The sequence below is a fragment of the Watersipora subatra genome, chromosome 10, assembly GCF_963576615.1.
Source record: "Watersipora subatra chromosome 10, tzWatSuba1.1, whole genome shotgun sequence".
Taxonomy (NCBI): domain Eukaryota; kingdom Metazoa; phylum Bryozoa; class Gymnolaemata; order Cheilostomatida; family Watersiporidae; genus Watersipora; species Watersipora subatra.
This window is the reverse complement of record NC_088717.1, coordinates 52,495,902-52,510,174: the sequence shown is the minus strand read 5'-3', so window position 1 is coordinate 52,510,174 and position 14,273 is coordinate 52,495,902. Positions and strand designations below refer to the sequence as shown.

General features: G+C 35.3%; 1 protein-coding gene across 1 annotated transcript in view; it reads left to right on the top strand.

Annotated features, from left to right (window-relative positions):
• The first annotated feature begins 9,047 nt into the window (after positions 1–9,047).
• LOC137407199 (uncharacterized) overlaps positions 9,048–14,273 on the top strand; it is a 46,762-nt gene continuing 41,536 nt past the window's right edge. Inside the window, exon 1 of the mRNA XM_068093802.1 lies at positions 9,048–9,057. Within this exon, the coding sequence (XP_067949903.1) occupies positions 9,048–9,057 (10 nt within the window). The remainder of the gene's footprint in view (positions 9,058–14,273) is intronic.

Here is a 14,273-nt window from a genome sequence, read left to right as displayed (position 1 = left end):
ATGCACATTTCACCAGTCTATGGCATTGTCCAATTGCCGAAGGTTTCTGTAATTAGCGTAGAAGTACTGAAAAGTAATCGTGTTTTTTTGCCGATTCTACCGAACTCTGACATTTTGGACACTTATAATGAGTACTTTGGTATTTGAACTGATGTCCAAAGCATTGAAAGTAAAGGAAATGACAATGATATTTTTCTAACGATTCTTATAAGATTATTACAATATTTAATTGTAAGAATAATTATTCGATTTTATAAGATTATTATAAGATTTAGTTATAAGAATAATCATTCGAATTTACAAGATCAAAGTATATTGTGACCGATGGTGTGCAATATGTTGCTGTTATTATTTTTCTAAAGAATTTGTTGATGATATTACGGCTGTGCCCAATATCGCAGTACTGCCAAGCCGTTTTTAATATCTGCAAAATTAAGTAATAGGCTTACATTTGCTTATAGATATACATCTATTTCTATGACAATCAGCTAAAATCTGTTTAGATTTTTAAATTCAGCATAATTTTTTAGATATAATTACAGAAATCTAGATAGATATCACAATATCACAACTTTTTGATATTGGTTGCTATGACCAATGGTATACAGCCCCTCCCCCTCCCAGCCTGTGTATATTACACAGCAGCTTGCTATTTTACTTCTAATATTGCATTTCTCCTATTGCAGGGAGAGATATAAACATATAATCTTTTCCTTTCATTATTGCTGTTGTACATAATAACACCCAGTACATCACAGCTACCATTGCATTTCTCCTATTGCATTTCTCCTATTGAATTTCTCCTATTGCACTGCAGTGCCATTTGACTGCTAATATCAGGGTTGGCATAGTATTTCCCATGGCAGTTATTACCGCCGGTTTATACCGGTTTTTACCGCCTAGGGAAAAACTCATTTTTGTCAAAAAGCGGGAAAAACTAAAAGACCTCTTTTTTGACAAGTTGACTAATGCTTAAGCAAAGAATAACAATACAATTATACCATTAACTGTCATAGAGCTTCTTTATGACTCTTTAACAGTACACAGGCTAAGAAAGCGCATAACCTTTATACTTGGTTTATTTACTAAATATTGTATGAAAAGACCAGATCACAAGATAATATTCGTTTATTTACATATATTAAATAGTAATATTAAATGAAAAGCAAAATTGATATGTGTGAAACATGACAGTAAGCATAATACAACAATTATAAAATAATTGAAAAACAAAAACACGTGAAAATAATGCCATGTAGTCGAGACCGGTGAACTGAACAAATGGATTAGAGTATTGAGAATTGATTGTATAAGAAAAGTTAATCCTCGTATTCGACCGAATCATACCCTAAAGAAATTGTTTTTGGGTTTATTGCAAATCATCATTTATTTGGTCAAAATCTATTTTGACATCTAATAGAACAAGCAGGTGGGCTATCAAATTTCACTCCAAGGACACCATGTCATTTGCTCACACGAGTGATTTGTTCATACATGTTCATCTCAATTTTTTGCATGAACGAAGAAACAACGAAATGGGATGATAATTTGCTATATCATTACAGTTTCCTTTTAATGCTTTGCAGTTTCTGAGTTTGTCTGTTTTAGGTAAGATTAGCCCACAAACACAATTTTTGTTAAAATGTTCTAAAATTATGTCCTTTGGGGTACTTTGTGGCTTTTATAAAATAAATCGTAAATACCTGACAATTTTACTACAAATATGTGTAGTATGTTTAATATTTGCCTGCATGTATAAAAGCTACTCATATAAACTCATGGCACAGTTTTAGGTTTGAATATCACATCGGAAATAGAATACTGACCTAGTTATTCTCATTTTATTTCCAGAAAGCTGTGGAAAAAGTATAAAATGGATTGGTTGTAGTAAAGGCATTTGGCTGTCACAGACTTTAATTTTTTTACGAATCTTGCAAGTTATTTACACAATAACGAACTAATTGTCTACAAGCATTTTTCATCTCAGATACGCGTTGGAGGAGCCTTTTATCTCAAGAGTTTTTATAAAAATACACAAAAACAGATTTGATAACAAGACAGCAAACTTTTTTTGGATTGATCATGTCAACTTCATTATTATCACAGCAATATGCTAGTGTTAAAAGCTTTCTTACCTGGTTTCTTTGAAAAATTTGCTAACTCAATTTTACGATTGGTTTGACATTGAATCATTTTTCATTTTCTCAAAATAACCAACAGCGTAAAAGCCACTCTTAAAGTCATGACTGCACAGTTTAAGGTTTTGGACTAATGCAAGTACCGTTATGTTCAGCCTTTGCTTCTGTTGGAATGGGCATGAGGTCTGAATTTTTAATACTTGTACCCCTTAGCTATTTCTGCTGATGGCAAACACTCATCTTTGTTCATAAAACTACCTAGTACATTAAACGCATCTTTAAGCTACTAGTATTTGTCATAGAAGGAATAAACGATTGTTAAAACATGGCCTTCATCGTGTAACGTTATTGGACATGATGTCGTCTATGTTGACATTATTAAAAATAGAGAGTACCTATAAAGCATTGTGGAGAAACACTGGCCACAAAATGCATAATCAGTCTGTGTCGACATGATAGTTCTTGCTAAATCTCTGCACCTTAAAACATCCTGTGCATCTATGGACTAGCATTTCGTGGCATGTACCAATGTGCACCAACCTCTGTTTTTGATATGGTAAGCTTACTAATCATGGTCTATTCTTCCTACTTGATTGTTCATTGTAAAAACAATATGTACACATAATAGTACATTATACACTTATGTGTATTTATTTGATGAAAGTAAAAATCATAGTAATAAAAGCTGTGCTATATGGTTTAAATAACGGAAAGATATAAACTGATAAAACATTTTATTAAATGTAAATGTTTCTGATTTTTTTATGTATTATTGTGAATGTAAAATGAAATGCTGATCACATAAGAGCAACATTTTTCTTCGTTTATCTTGGCAATAATTCACACTACAAAAAATGCTAAAGATATGCAAGAAAAAGCAACTTCTAAATTTGTAGCTGCTATCAGCCCTTCAAAGTGGTTTGTTGGCTAATAAACCCGAAATATTTTTCATACGCGATGTAATAAAAATCCAATAGCAAAGATGACTATGCCCCATGTCAAAATAACAAGTGAAGTTATGCTGGCTATTTGCTGGGGCTAACCCTTTTTGAGCGCCCACAGCAGCAATTGCACTTTGATTTCTGGTGAAGCAAGGTGTTTAGAGCAAATGATTGTTTGAAGCTTTGAAGCATTGTAAAGATAATCCGTAAGCTGAACTGATATTGGTGAACTCGTTTTGAGGAGCTCATAGGTATGTAGCTATCTGTTTTTTAACTTAGTCTGTGTGAACATGCATGTATCATATGTGTTATTGTAATTTACAATGCTTATTGCAGCAATTAGGTTAATGTTTGTGTTTTTTTTATATATTTCATGCTTTGCTATGTACACTAACAGTTATGAGGTTGGTCAGTAACTTGAATATAGTTTCAGCCGAACATCTATTTGTTTAATTAATCCATTCCTGAAACCATTTTGTAAGTAGTTCTACTTACAAAATGGTTTCTAAAATGTTTCGAAACATGTTTTAACATGTAAATATTTTAATCCCTTCCCAGCCACACAAAACCCGGACATAATAGTTGTATAAATTATAAATATTAAATACCATATATATTTACATAAATATCATATGTAATGGTTAAAACCTTTAATGAATACATGATATAATTGTATTACTAAATAATAAATAAATACACGCGTTATATTTTGGCAAATACCAATTGATGTTTTTATTTGTCAGCATTCGAGAAGTCTACTAAAAAGACTGGCCAGCCTTAAACTCACTATAAACTACAAAAATGTTCTTTCGTAGTCGTCTTCACACGCCTTTTTTCATCTGCTCCAAGTAGACAGCCAAGCATTGGGAAATGGCATGTTGTCAGCTACAATCTCAGCTGGTATTCCATGAACAGCAAATATGGACTTCAGCGCTGCTACATCTTCACTCTTTTGCTTGAGCTGCCTAAACTCTGGAGCATGTGAGTGATAGTCTACAACAACCAAGAAACTTTTGTTGTGATATTCCAGAATGTCCATCCCGAGTCTAAGCAATGGTGGAGATAAGAGGTCATGTGGCATAAGAGGTTCCCTCTGCTGCTAATTAGCAAAATTCTGGCTCGATGAACAGCAAGAACCCCTTTAATTTATGTCAGAGGATATTCCTGACCAAAAAATGCTTTGGCAAGCTTTTTTCCTGCATTTTTGTATCCTAGATGTTCTTGATGCACTTTTGACAGATATTGTTTTTTTTGCTCACACCATATCATTTATATCAAACCATGTTGAACGCGAAGCTCATCTCATACAGCTCAATATGGATGTAAGGTAGCTAGTACTTGTATCATGATGACAACTTATAGAACTTCGCCAGATTCACCAGCAAAGTATGCTCGAGAAAGAGGGTGTCAGCTAAATATAAATCCTTGCCAGGCACATAAGAGATGCGCCAAATAACATATCAGAGTAGTCTCAGTAGCAACCTCTGTAGTCAAGGTGAGGCCTTGTGTAGCGACTTTTATACAATCTCAACCACAGGATTGTAGTCTGTCTGTACATCAATTTGATTGCCATAACAGGGATGAATCCTCAGAGACAATTGAGAGCCCCAAGCAGTTTCTGTATTCCATGATTGTCAGTAGGGTTTGGCATTCCCAATATGGTCTCTATCTTCTTAGTGTCTAGCTTAAGTCCATTTGCCGAAACAATATGGCCAAGATAAGTTATTTCTGTTTTGTTCAGCTGAACTTTTTCAGGGTTAAAATTCATGTCGTACTTCTTTGCGCACTTGAGCAGTTTCCTGATGATATTCTTTAGATCTTCCTGACCTTTTTCGTAAGTGACAATGTCATCAAAGTATAGGCCCACCTGTAGATAGCCGAAGACCTCTTCAACTCGTTTTCTGAAAGCTTCAGCAGACGATGTAATTCTATATGGCAGACAGTTAAAGGCAAATCTTCTAAATGGTGACCCAAACTTAATCAGCAGTCTACTGTTTTCACCTAGTTTTCGTCCTAGTCCTGTATCAATAATTTATATCAAACTGAACAAACTGGTCATCCCTGCCGACTTGTGGGCTATGTCATCCAATGTGGGTGTGTGGCGGTGCTCCCTCCGTACTACTTTGTTGTTTTCTTGGGTCTAAACAAATCCTGACTTCATTTTTTTCTCAACAACTACCATACTGCTGACACACTCCGTTGGTTGATTCACTCTCGATTTCAATTCTGTTTATTTCTATATTGTTTAATGATGCCTTGACTTTCTCCGTCGTAGCTAGCGATATTTTTGGCAGTTTCACATAGGGATTGGTCCTGATAGTGTGCTTCTGTTCGAAGCATCCCATACCGGTGAAACAATCACAGTACTCAGGGAGGAGGTCTTCTGTGCCTACAACATTTATGCATCGGACAAGGTTCACGCATAAGCTCAATCTCATTATAGGGTGGAGGTTGGCATCAACTAGCTCAAATCACGCATTAGCTTGTGTGCCACCTTACTTAACAGAAGGTTTTGTTCTTTTGGCCTTGTGTATCCTGTGAAGTCTATACAATGTCAAACCAACAGTGCTAGAGTGGAGGTCAGCATTGGGCCTCTCTATTTTCAGGGCAAGAACAATGACTTCAGCACTGGTGTCGATTTTGAATGTCACTTCATGTTCATAGTTGTTATTGGTGAAGGTATAGCACAGTTTACGACCTCAATTGCTCATCTCTTTCTGTCATACCCACGAAGTAATCATTCAAAGCAGTCGCTTTGTTCTTACGTGCATTTACCTTACCAACTTTTTTGTTGGTATAGGCTTTCTCAAAATGATTTTTCTCTCCACATTTCCGACAGCCCTTGTCATAGGCGGGGCAGTTACTTTTTTACATGCTCGAATGTGTAATTTGCATTTGAACTTTTGTGGTACAGGAGTAAGAGGGGATTTTTCAGCCTTATAAGCATTTGCATACATCAACTTGTTAGTATTCATGCTATCCAACTGTGTTGTTGTCATTTGTGACACTAGTATGAATTTAATTGCACACACTAATGTGACCTCCGGGATCCATGAGCAACTTTTATATGACTTTGGTATCCTTTATGCCAAAAAGCACACCTACAGTGCATCATTATCTCCTTCATTTTTCCAAATTCGCACTTGTCTGCCTGTGTCCCCATCCGCTTCACAAACATCAATTTCCTCACCTTCCGATTGTATGAGAGACCAAAGCACAATACCACTCATAAAGCATACAGTAGACTCTCCTCAACGTATACCTTCTATAACGGAAATTCCAGATAACGAAAAGTGTATGTGAAGTTTTTGCTTCGTGCTACATAAAAAATTCCATACAATGTAAAGTGTCAAGTCGGGCTAGTTTTCAAATTCGATTTGAATGTTAGTGTATCTCACCACACTTGCGAAAGAAAAAATGCCGTGCGTAAAGCCTTATATCTATTATAGATGTATATAACTTTCGCGACATTTTAGTTCATCGCAATTGATCGTTAAATGTGTCGACAAAAAGGAGAATAGGATACATAGCTGCGCAATTGTTCATAAACATGAAGGCGATCGGTTGGTGCAGGCGTTACTACCAATCTGAGTGTCACGAGTTGAAGTATCGTCAAAAGTTTTTTATCATAACCTTGAGCCCTGGATATAGATAGACGACAAACAGGTAGAACTGATTTTTATAGTAAAAAGATTTTGTTGTTTTGCCTTATTGTAGACGTACAAAACTTTTAATAGTTTTACTTTACACAATAAACTTAGCTGTTTAGAAAAAATCAGCAAATCGTTGTAAACGAACGTCGAATATGTGCAGTTCCCATCAACTTGTAAAATTACTGCAATCATGCTCTAGAATACCAGTGAGATTAATCATAACAAGTACAAAATTTGTCGATTCAAACCAATAATACTGTAGTTACGGTACAGCCCACAAGTTAAAAGAGTTAAGTCAAGTATTTTCCTTTTTGCGTGGCGAAAGGGGTGAGTTTTGAAAGATCTTGGAACGGATTAGGCAATTTACATGTATTTTACTGTTCTTATAATGTAAATTCCCTACAACGTAAACATTCCTAGGTCGGATTATTTACGTTGCAAGAGCACTTACTGTATTACGTCTCGGATTGAAGTATGCTTCAAGCATTTCAAGCACAACGAGGAGCCTCTCAGCCGCAGTTTCGTCATCCAAATAAAATTGGTCCAGTATCTCCACAGCCTTGTCATCAATACAATGCCTCAGAATGGCAATCTGCCTAAACCAAATAGCGGTATTGCCAGCAGGTTTTCTCCAGAAGGAGCAGCAACCAAGTTAAGAGCAACCAAATAGTTTTCGAAGGCCATGGATCTCCTCCATTCCTCAGCCACATTGCCAGACTTGACCCACAATTCACCAGGTGGAGACAAACCCAAAGCATCCATGTAAACAGTAGCAGCACAATCACAGCCGGTCTGTGAAACTATAAACTCCAGTTACTGGATATGATCCAGTAACACAAACCTGACTGATTTAATCAGTCACTGGGAATAAACAAGAGCTTAAAATACTGAAAAACAATGGCTGCAAGCAAATCACCCGCAGTTTCCACCACACATTTTTGATCATACGTATAGTAGGAGCACAAGATGTAGGTCTATTCTTCTAAGAGTATCACTAACCTGCTGCCACCATGTTATAATTTGGTACTTACCAGTTGGTGTTGTAGTTAGTCAGCATTCGAGAAATCTACATAAAATGACTGGCTAGCCATAAACTAATTATAAAGCCTACAAGAACATTCTTTAGTAGTCGTCGTCTCTTTACACACTTTTTTCATCGGCTCTTTGTTGCGCATGTGACAGTTGTCTAGGATTATAATTATCAGGTAGCATTGGTTTTCTAACCAGTTGATTTCATGTAAGTTTCTAATTAACAGTAATACAACAACTTGAAAGGAAACAAAAACATAGTAACAAATAAACACTACAAACATGTTTGTTCATCTTTGGCATTGGCAGTCTAGACGAATCTAAGCGAAGACCATGGGAAGTGGGAGAACGGCGGTCAAAGGAGTTCAAAGTTGTTGTCTTGGTTTTGTCTTACTCAGAAAATTTTTTTTAAGAATGTAAAAAGATATATCTCCTATAACCCAAGCTGACAAACGGTGTGTCATCATAGAAAAAACACAGAACTTGAATTGTTAGAGATAACTCCCTAGTCTATATGGTATTCTAGAGTCCTACTCTCTATATGTTATATGGTATCTTCGCAGCAGTCAAGTTTATATGAATTTAAGTTCATATGTCATTTATTAACTTGGTGAATAAAAAATAACACTGGCAATAAGGTCAAAGGTTAACATAAGTCTTTTTTCAAAGAACTTAAAATGCTATCAAGGTTTCCATGTAAATACTTATTATACTTACATTTGTAGAAGATGCTTTTTGTTATGAATTTCAATAGCAACAAGTTCCTCAATATATAGTGTTTACTCAGTTACTACTGGTTGTCTTCAGCATCAGTGTAAGCTACTCATGCGTGTGGAACCAGTTTGTTAACTTTGGAGTTAATAACAAAAATAATCACTGGCATCTTCTTCTACTTTATTTGGTATTATTTCTAGAGGATAGCATTAATTTTTTCCAATCATCAAACGTACATTTGTTAGAAGTTTTTATTTTATAGTGAATCATCTATGAGCTTAATTCATCAAAATAAGTAAATAGCTATATTTTTTAATTGTTTTTAATTTTGCCAGTAAAAATACTTCACTTCATCAGTTGATTGAACAAAGTTGGTACATTATTGTTTTCTAAAATACTTCATTGATCATCTACGATGAAGTTTTTTTTTCATTCTATCCAAGGATGCGTCGGGTATGTGTTTTGAGTTTTGTTTTCTGTTCAGCCAAGTCTTTATTTTAGATAAATATTTGCTATCCATCGGTGATTTCTACATTCGCGGCCTGTGTGAGTGTTTTAAAACTTTTACGGTGATGCATCGAGGTAAGTTTTATCCTGGTCAGTTAGGTTAGAATACGAGTGGAGATCATAATTTATCCACTAATTTGTCATTTATTCGCATCTGAAGGTTATGACTAATGTGTACATGCATAGGCAGCCTTGAGACCTCAGCTTTTACTTGAATCAAAAATTTATAGAGTTCTTTTTGCGTTCAGGGTTGATATGTTCATGCCTTCATGTTTCATAGATCTAAAGAGCATATTGGAGTGAAGCAGGTTTCCAGATAGCTAGTAGTAGGCTGTTTATTCTGGATTTGTCTTATCTTGGCTTGACGTTTAATCCAAAGGTAGGTGAGCTTGCAATTTGTTAGTACGTTAACTTACTGTTGGTAAGCCGCATTGATAAACTGCAAAAAAATTCTATTCAGTGTTGGCAGCATGCATTAACCGTATGACTGTATTTACTATTGATCTGCTAGCAATTGTTGGTTTGATTGGCAACATTTACTAGTATGGTGGCAGTTTTTACAACTTGTGTAGCAAATTTTGTTTATTGCATTAACCCTATTGCATTACAGTATTAACCCTTTTACTAACAGGCTCACACGACTTTAAATTGCCGTGAGTACCAATAGCAAAATTTTGACCTCGGACATTGCAGCAAAACATTTACTATAACTTACCTAAATAAATGTGTTTTGGAAAGCTGAGAAATTTTCTACAAGCTGATACATTTTGCTTGCAGTTAACATGTGTCTTACAATATGAGTTGCAATTTGTTGGAGCAATGAATTTTTTTGCAATATTCTAAATTTCCATACATGTTTGGATTTTATAAATATATTTAACAATTTTGTGTGAAAGCTTTGTTTGCAACAGATTGCAGCAAAAACTGGCTTTATATGTACAATTGAAGATTAGTTATGAGCCTCTATACATCGCACACCTAGTTTAGATAACGGCCTTAGGGTCATCAAATGGTGCGCTACATAAACGCAACTAGTTAAACCCTTAGAGTTGAAGCTTTTCTCTTTATACAGTCAAGGGTAGCAGCCTTTTATTGAACTAAACAATTTTATTAAACGCTATTTTAATGACGAGCATCTAAGCACATGTGCAAAATGCCAGGGTCAGTCGGTAGCAGTCTCCACAAACTGTGACACTTATTTTAGCAGTTTTATATTGAAAACTACTCGTGATATGCATATTTTTAGATGAATTAAAACAAATTAAATTAAAATTTATTTATATTTCATATAAATAATAAATTTATTTATATATATTTTATATTTATTTAATTAAAAATTAAATAAAATTATTAGATATTTTCCGCTTCTAAGCAGGGCTAGAACCTCTATTTTAGCTTGAACTACAAAAATTCTCATTTATAAGTTACATAATATTAATTTTTCAGCTGTTACGAATGTATATTCCAAAACAAGTGACATAAACAAAGAATGCTTATAATAGATCCTATTTGTGGAAACCGAAATAAAAACATACAAGTAATTTCTTAATCATTGTTAGCTTCTTGGTTTCCGCTTGCGATCTGACTGTTGCTTTCACTTTGGCATATTTAAGTTTTTTTTTAGTTTATGGTTTTTGAATTTCTTTTCACAGTCTGACCTGATATCATCTTCACTGCTGAGTCAGTCAATGTCAGCTAGCTGAATGCCCGGCGTTGCTCGGGTAATAAAAAAGTCTTTGCATAGAAAATGTATTTCTATTTAACATAACATTTACCACTCTAACTTTCAAATTTCATATCATGATGAAGTGTTGAAGTGATGAAGAGAGAAAATAAAACAACTTTAAAGGTTTTCAAACTTTTTCAAACAATTGTAATTTATAAATTGCATATCCCCAAAGAAGGGTTTTGTTGTAATAGATTAAGAGGCAAAATAAAACAACTGTAAAGGTGTTCAAATATAAATGTGAAATAATTTTTAAGTAATGGCTAAATAAAGTCTGTTTTGCGACGATCACAACTAAAAATTATTTGGTATACAATTATACAATTTTAATTCGTTTCAGTTTTTTAACGAAAATATTGTATGGAGTGGTACAAAAACCCAAAGGAATTATCTAATGCTCACACCCCCTAATAAAAATTAGCAAAATTTTATATACATAATGTTCATATTAAAAATTAGTAACGAAATAATGTTAACTTTAGTAACTATAGTTACAGAAACTTAAGTGTATTTAGTGGTTATCTTCTGCAAAAAAATGTAACATAACAATGTACTACGTGCAGTACATATTGTGGGAGTTCATACCTTCGGGACAGACGTATAACATACATTGAATTTCCCTTAAATGAATTTAGCTTACTAAACACAACTTGAAGCTAAGCTTTAGTATTGTGAGGGAAGAGCATCGCGAACACAGCAGTGCCAGCGTGATGATCGATTGCCGGGCCTCCCTCTTTCGCCCAGAAGCTTGGCCGGCGATAAAGGACAGGGGTGACACAGGTCACGTAGCAGCAAACATTACGGCCGGAATAGAAACTGCAAGTAGGCGGAGCCAACGAGAGAGAAGAACATAAATGGAAGAACACGTAGGAAAGGCAGGCAGAGCAGCGCAGCTCCCCGCATGCGACAGAAACTGTATTACAATACTGTTTATTATTTATGTATGCATTCTGGACCATTGTTATTCTAATGCAAATGTATTTATCACCTAAATATACGCTGTATGCTCAGATAATAAGTAAGTCGGTTTTCATGATTTACTCGGCTTGTGGATAACCGTGAAAGTGGCACGGTAAAATCCTCCACAGTATGTATTTTACTAAACTTTAACTTTGTCAAGGGCTAAAGTTTTATCGCCTATTTGTTTTTGAATTCGTTTGTACTCATAACGGATAAAACTGAACTAGCTAGCATCGCACATGTATATCTCTTTCAGGCATTGTGGGAAGGATTTCGGCGAGCAGCATGTTGACATTTTCGCTGTAATCAGTATACCGACTGCCAAATTTTAATTTCGAGAGAAACTTTTGTTGGTATCATATGGCGGAAAACAAGTTCGTCCTAGCATGGTGAGAGCGAAAAAGCATGTTTCATAGAGTAAGGTGAAAAAACCTTACAACAGGTGCATCGTAATCCGTGGGCGCACTGTTAAGTATTTGGTAAGAGCAATGGAAGTAGTAAGAATAACTTAGCCTTGGGGTTAGATGCGCGTGTCTACAAACTTACGGCTGCGATCTTCATGAGTTCTAATCCACTGCAAAGCTCATTGTTCATTCCTAGATTTTAATCAGTTATAGCTGGACAGAGACAGATGAACACTGACATACGACGGCAAACTTTCAATGGTTGTCTCAAACAGCCATTATCCACAACGTCTGTCTCGAAGGTAAAAACTCCATACAGTAGTGTACGTAGTGATATTGCATTTTATTGCAGATTATAACAACTAAATAGGCATTTGTTACTTCACCGCAACAATTAAAAGCACATTTTTTCCATTGTAATATTCTGTTTAGGTTTTGTTTTTATAGTATGATAACGGATTAATTTGTACTTGGCAATTTTATATAGAAATAGTACCTTGAGACGCCAGTAAATTGACCTACGAGCTTAGCCTCATAAAGCTTGTATTTCGGTGTATGACCGCAGTACGAGTAACCGTACCCAATGTGAAATGGAGTAACCATGCCCAATGTGGAATGCCACTGCGCGATTGTGCTGGAAAATTGGCAAGGCAGCCTATGCATTGAACGCAACGTTTCATTGGCTGAACGGACACTGTAGCCTTCAGGTTTTTTTGCTGGCTAAGGAGATGGTCAACAGAAAAGATTATGAAGATTTGATTTTTCACAAATAGTGGATAATAGTGAATTGATATTTTATTAGAAGAGGTAATAATATAATAACGTTATCTGTTACCTGTTTTATAATTTTACTACATGCACACCAAACAAATTGTAACTTGAAGTCGTCACAATTAGGATTATCTATGTGTTTTTAATTTTATATTTTGTGGGTGTTTATTTCAGTCTTGAAGGTTATTTGGTTAATCAAGAAGTTAATGGTGGAGCTGAATAAACCTATTACAGATTCACAATAACAAGCTCCAGTTCACTATAGTACTTACACCTGTAATTAGTTGCTATAACACAAATTTATATAGAGTTGAAAGGATTTTAAAAATGCTGTGTCGGGATAAGTTTGGTGGGCACAGACATTCCCTTGATATTGTCAGAATCGATTCGGTTACACTAATACTGCTAAAATGATGCCATCTTGTAATAACGATTCAACTCTACCGGCTCAAATGAAAAGGCCCAAACCAGTTGTGTCGTTGATATTGTGATATATCATATCGGTACGTGAGACGTAACATGGATCACTCATCATTTTTCCACTATTGCATTTCCAGTTCTGTCGCATTCTCCAACACAAAGACTTTCTCCACTCGCCGATCTTTAGCCATTGCACTGATAGTTTATCATTTTCTTCTACCCATGCATCAAATAACCTGGATCAAATTTCAAGAAACGAGTTTTTCTTCTGCATAATTCATCTTGAAGAAAGTGCCAAGTGAGTGGTTACCTCATATTGACTTATAATTGGGTAACAGGAAATGTATGACTTAACCAATATATATTTTTCAATTGCGCTGGCTTCATTCCATTACATCGTGAAAAGACTGCTTGTCATAGGCTAATTAGCGATCACCGCTTTGGTATTTCATCAACACCCACGAGAATCGTAATATGTTCTAGTTTTATATTTGACGCTATAAACTCTACTGAAACTATGATTATGTAACATAGTGAAACGAGTTGAAGTTGTATGAATAGAAGTTGGTATTAGATCTTTAGCAGCCGTTTAGAAAACAATCAGCTGTATTAAAATTGTGCAGCTTTTATTCTCAGAAATTGTCATACCATAACCAGTTATTTCTATGAAGAGCAAGGCATTCATCAGGTGTATCGCATTTGCAAATGTAACAAAGGCTCATCAAAACTACTGAAGGAAGAACCTTAGTGGCACTTTCATATCAAATCCATTATTATTAGTATTCAGCTCCTGGGGTCGGGATGCTTTTCGATCAGCTCCACATCCTGGTCTTTATGCGAATAATTGTGTTGCACAAGCAACAGCTTTCTCTTTTCATGCCTAGCTTTCTACATTTTTACACGCCCGCTAAGTTTTTGGTGACCTCATACGTGTGGTTGTGGTCTTGCTAAGCGAGTTGAGTGCATAACCAAGGAGCCGAAACAACTGAAACTAAAACAATTAAAAAATT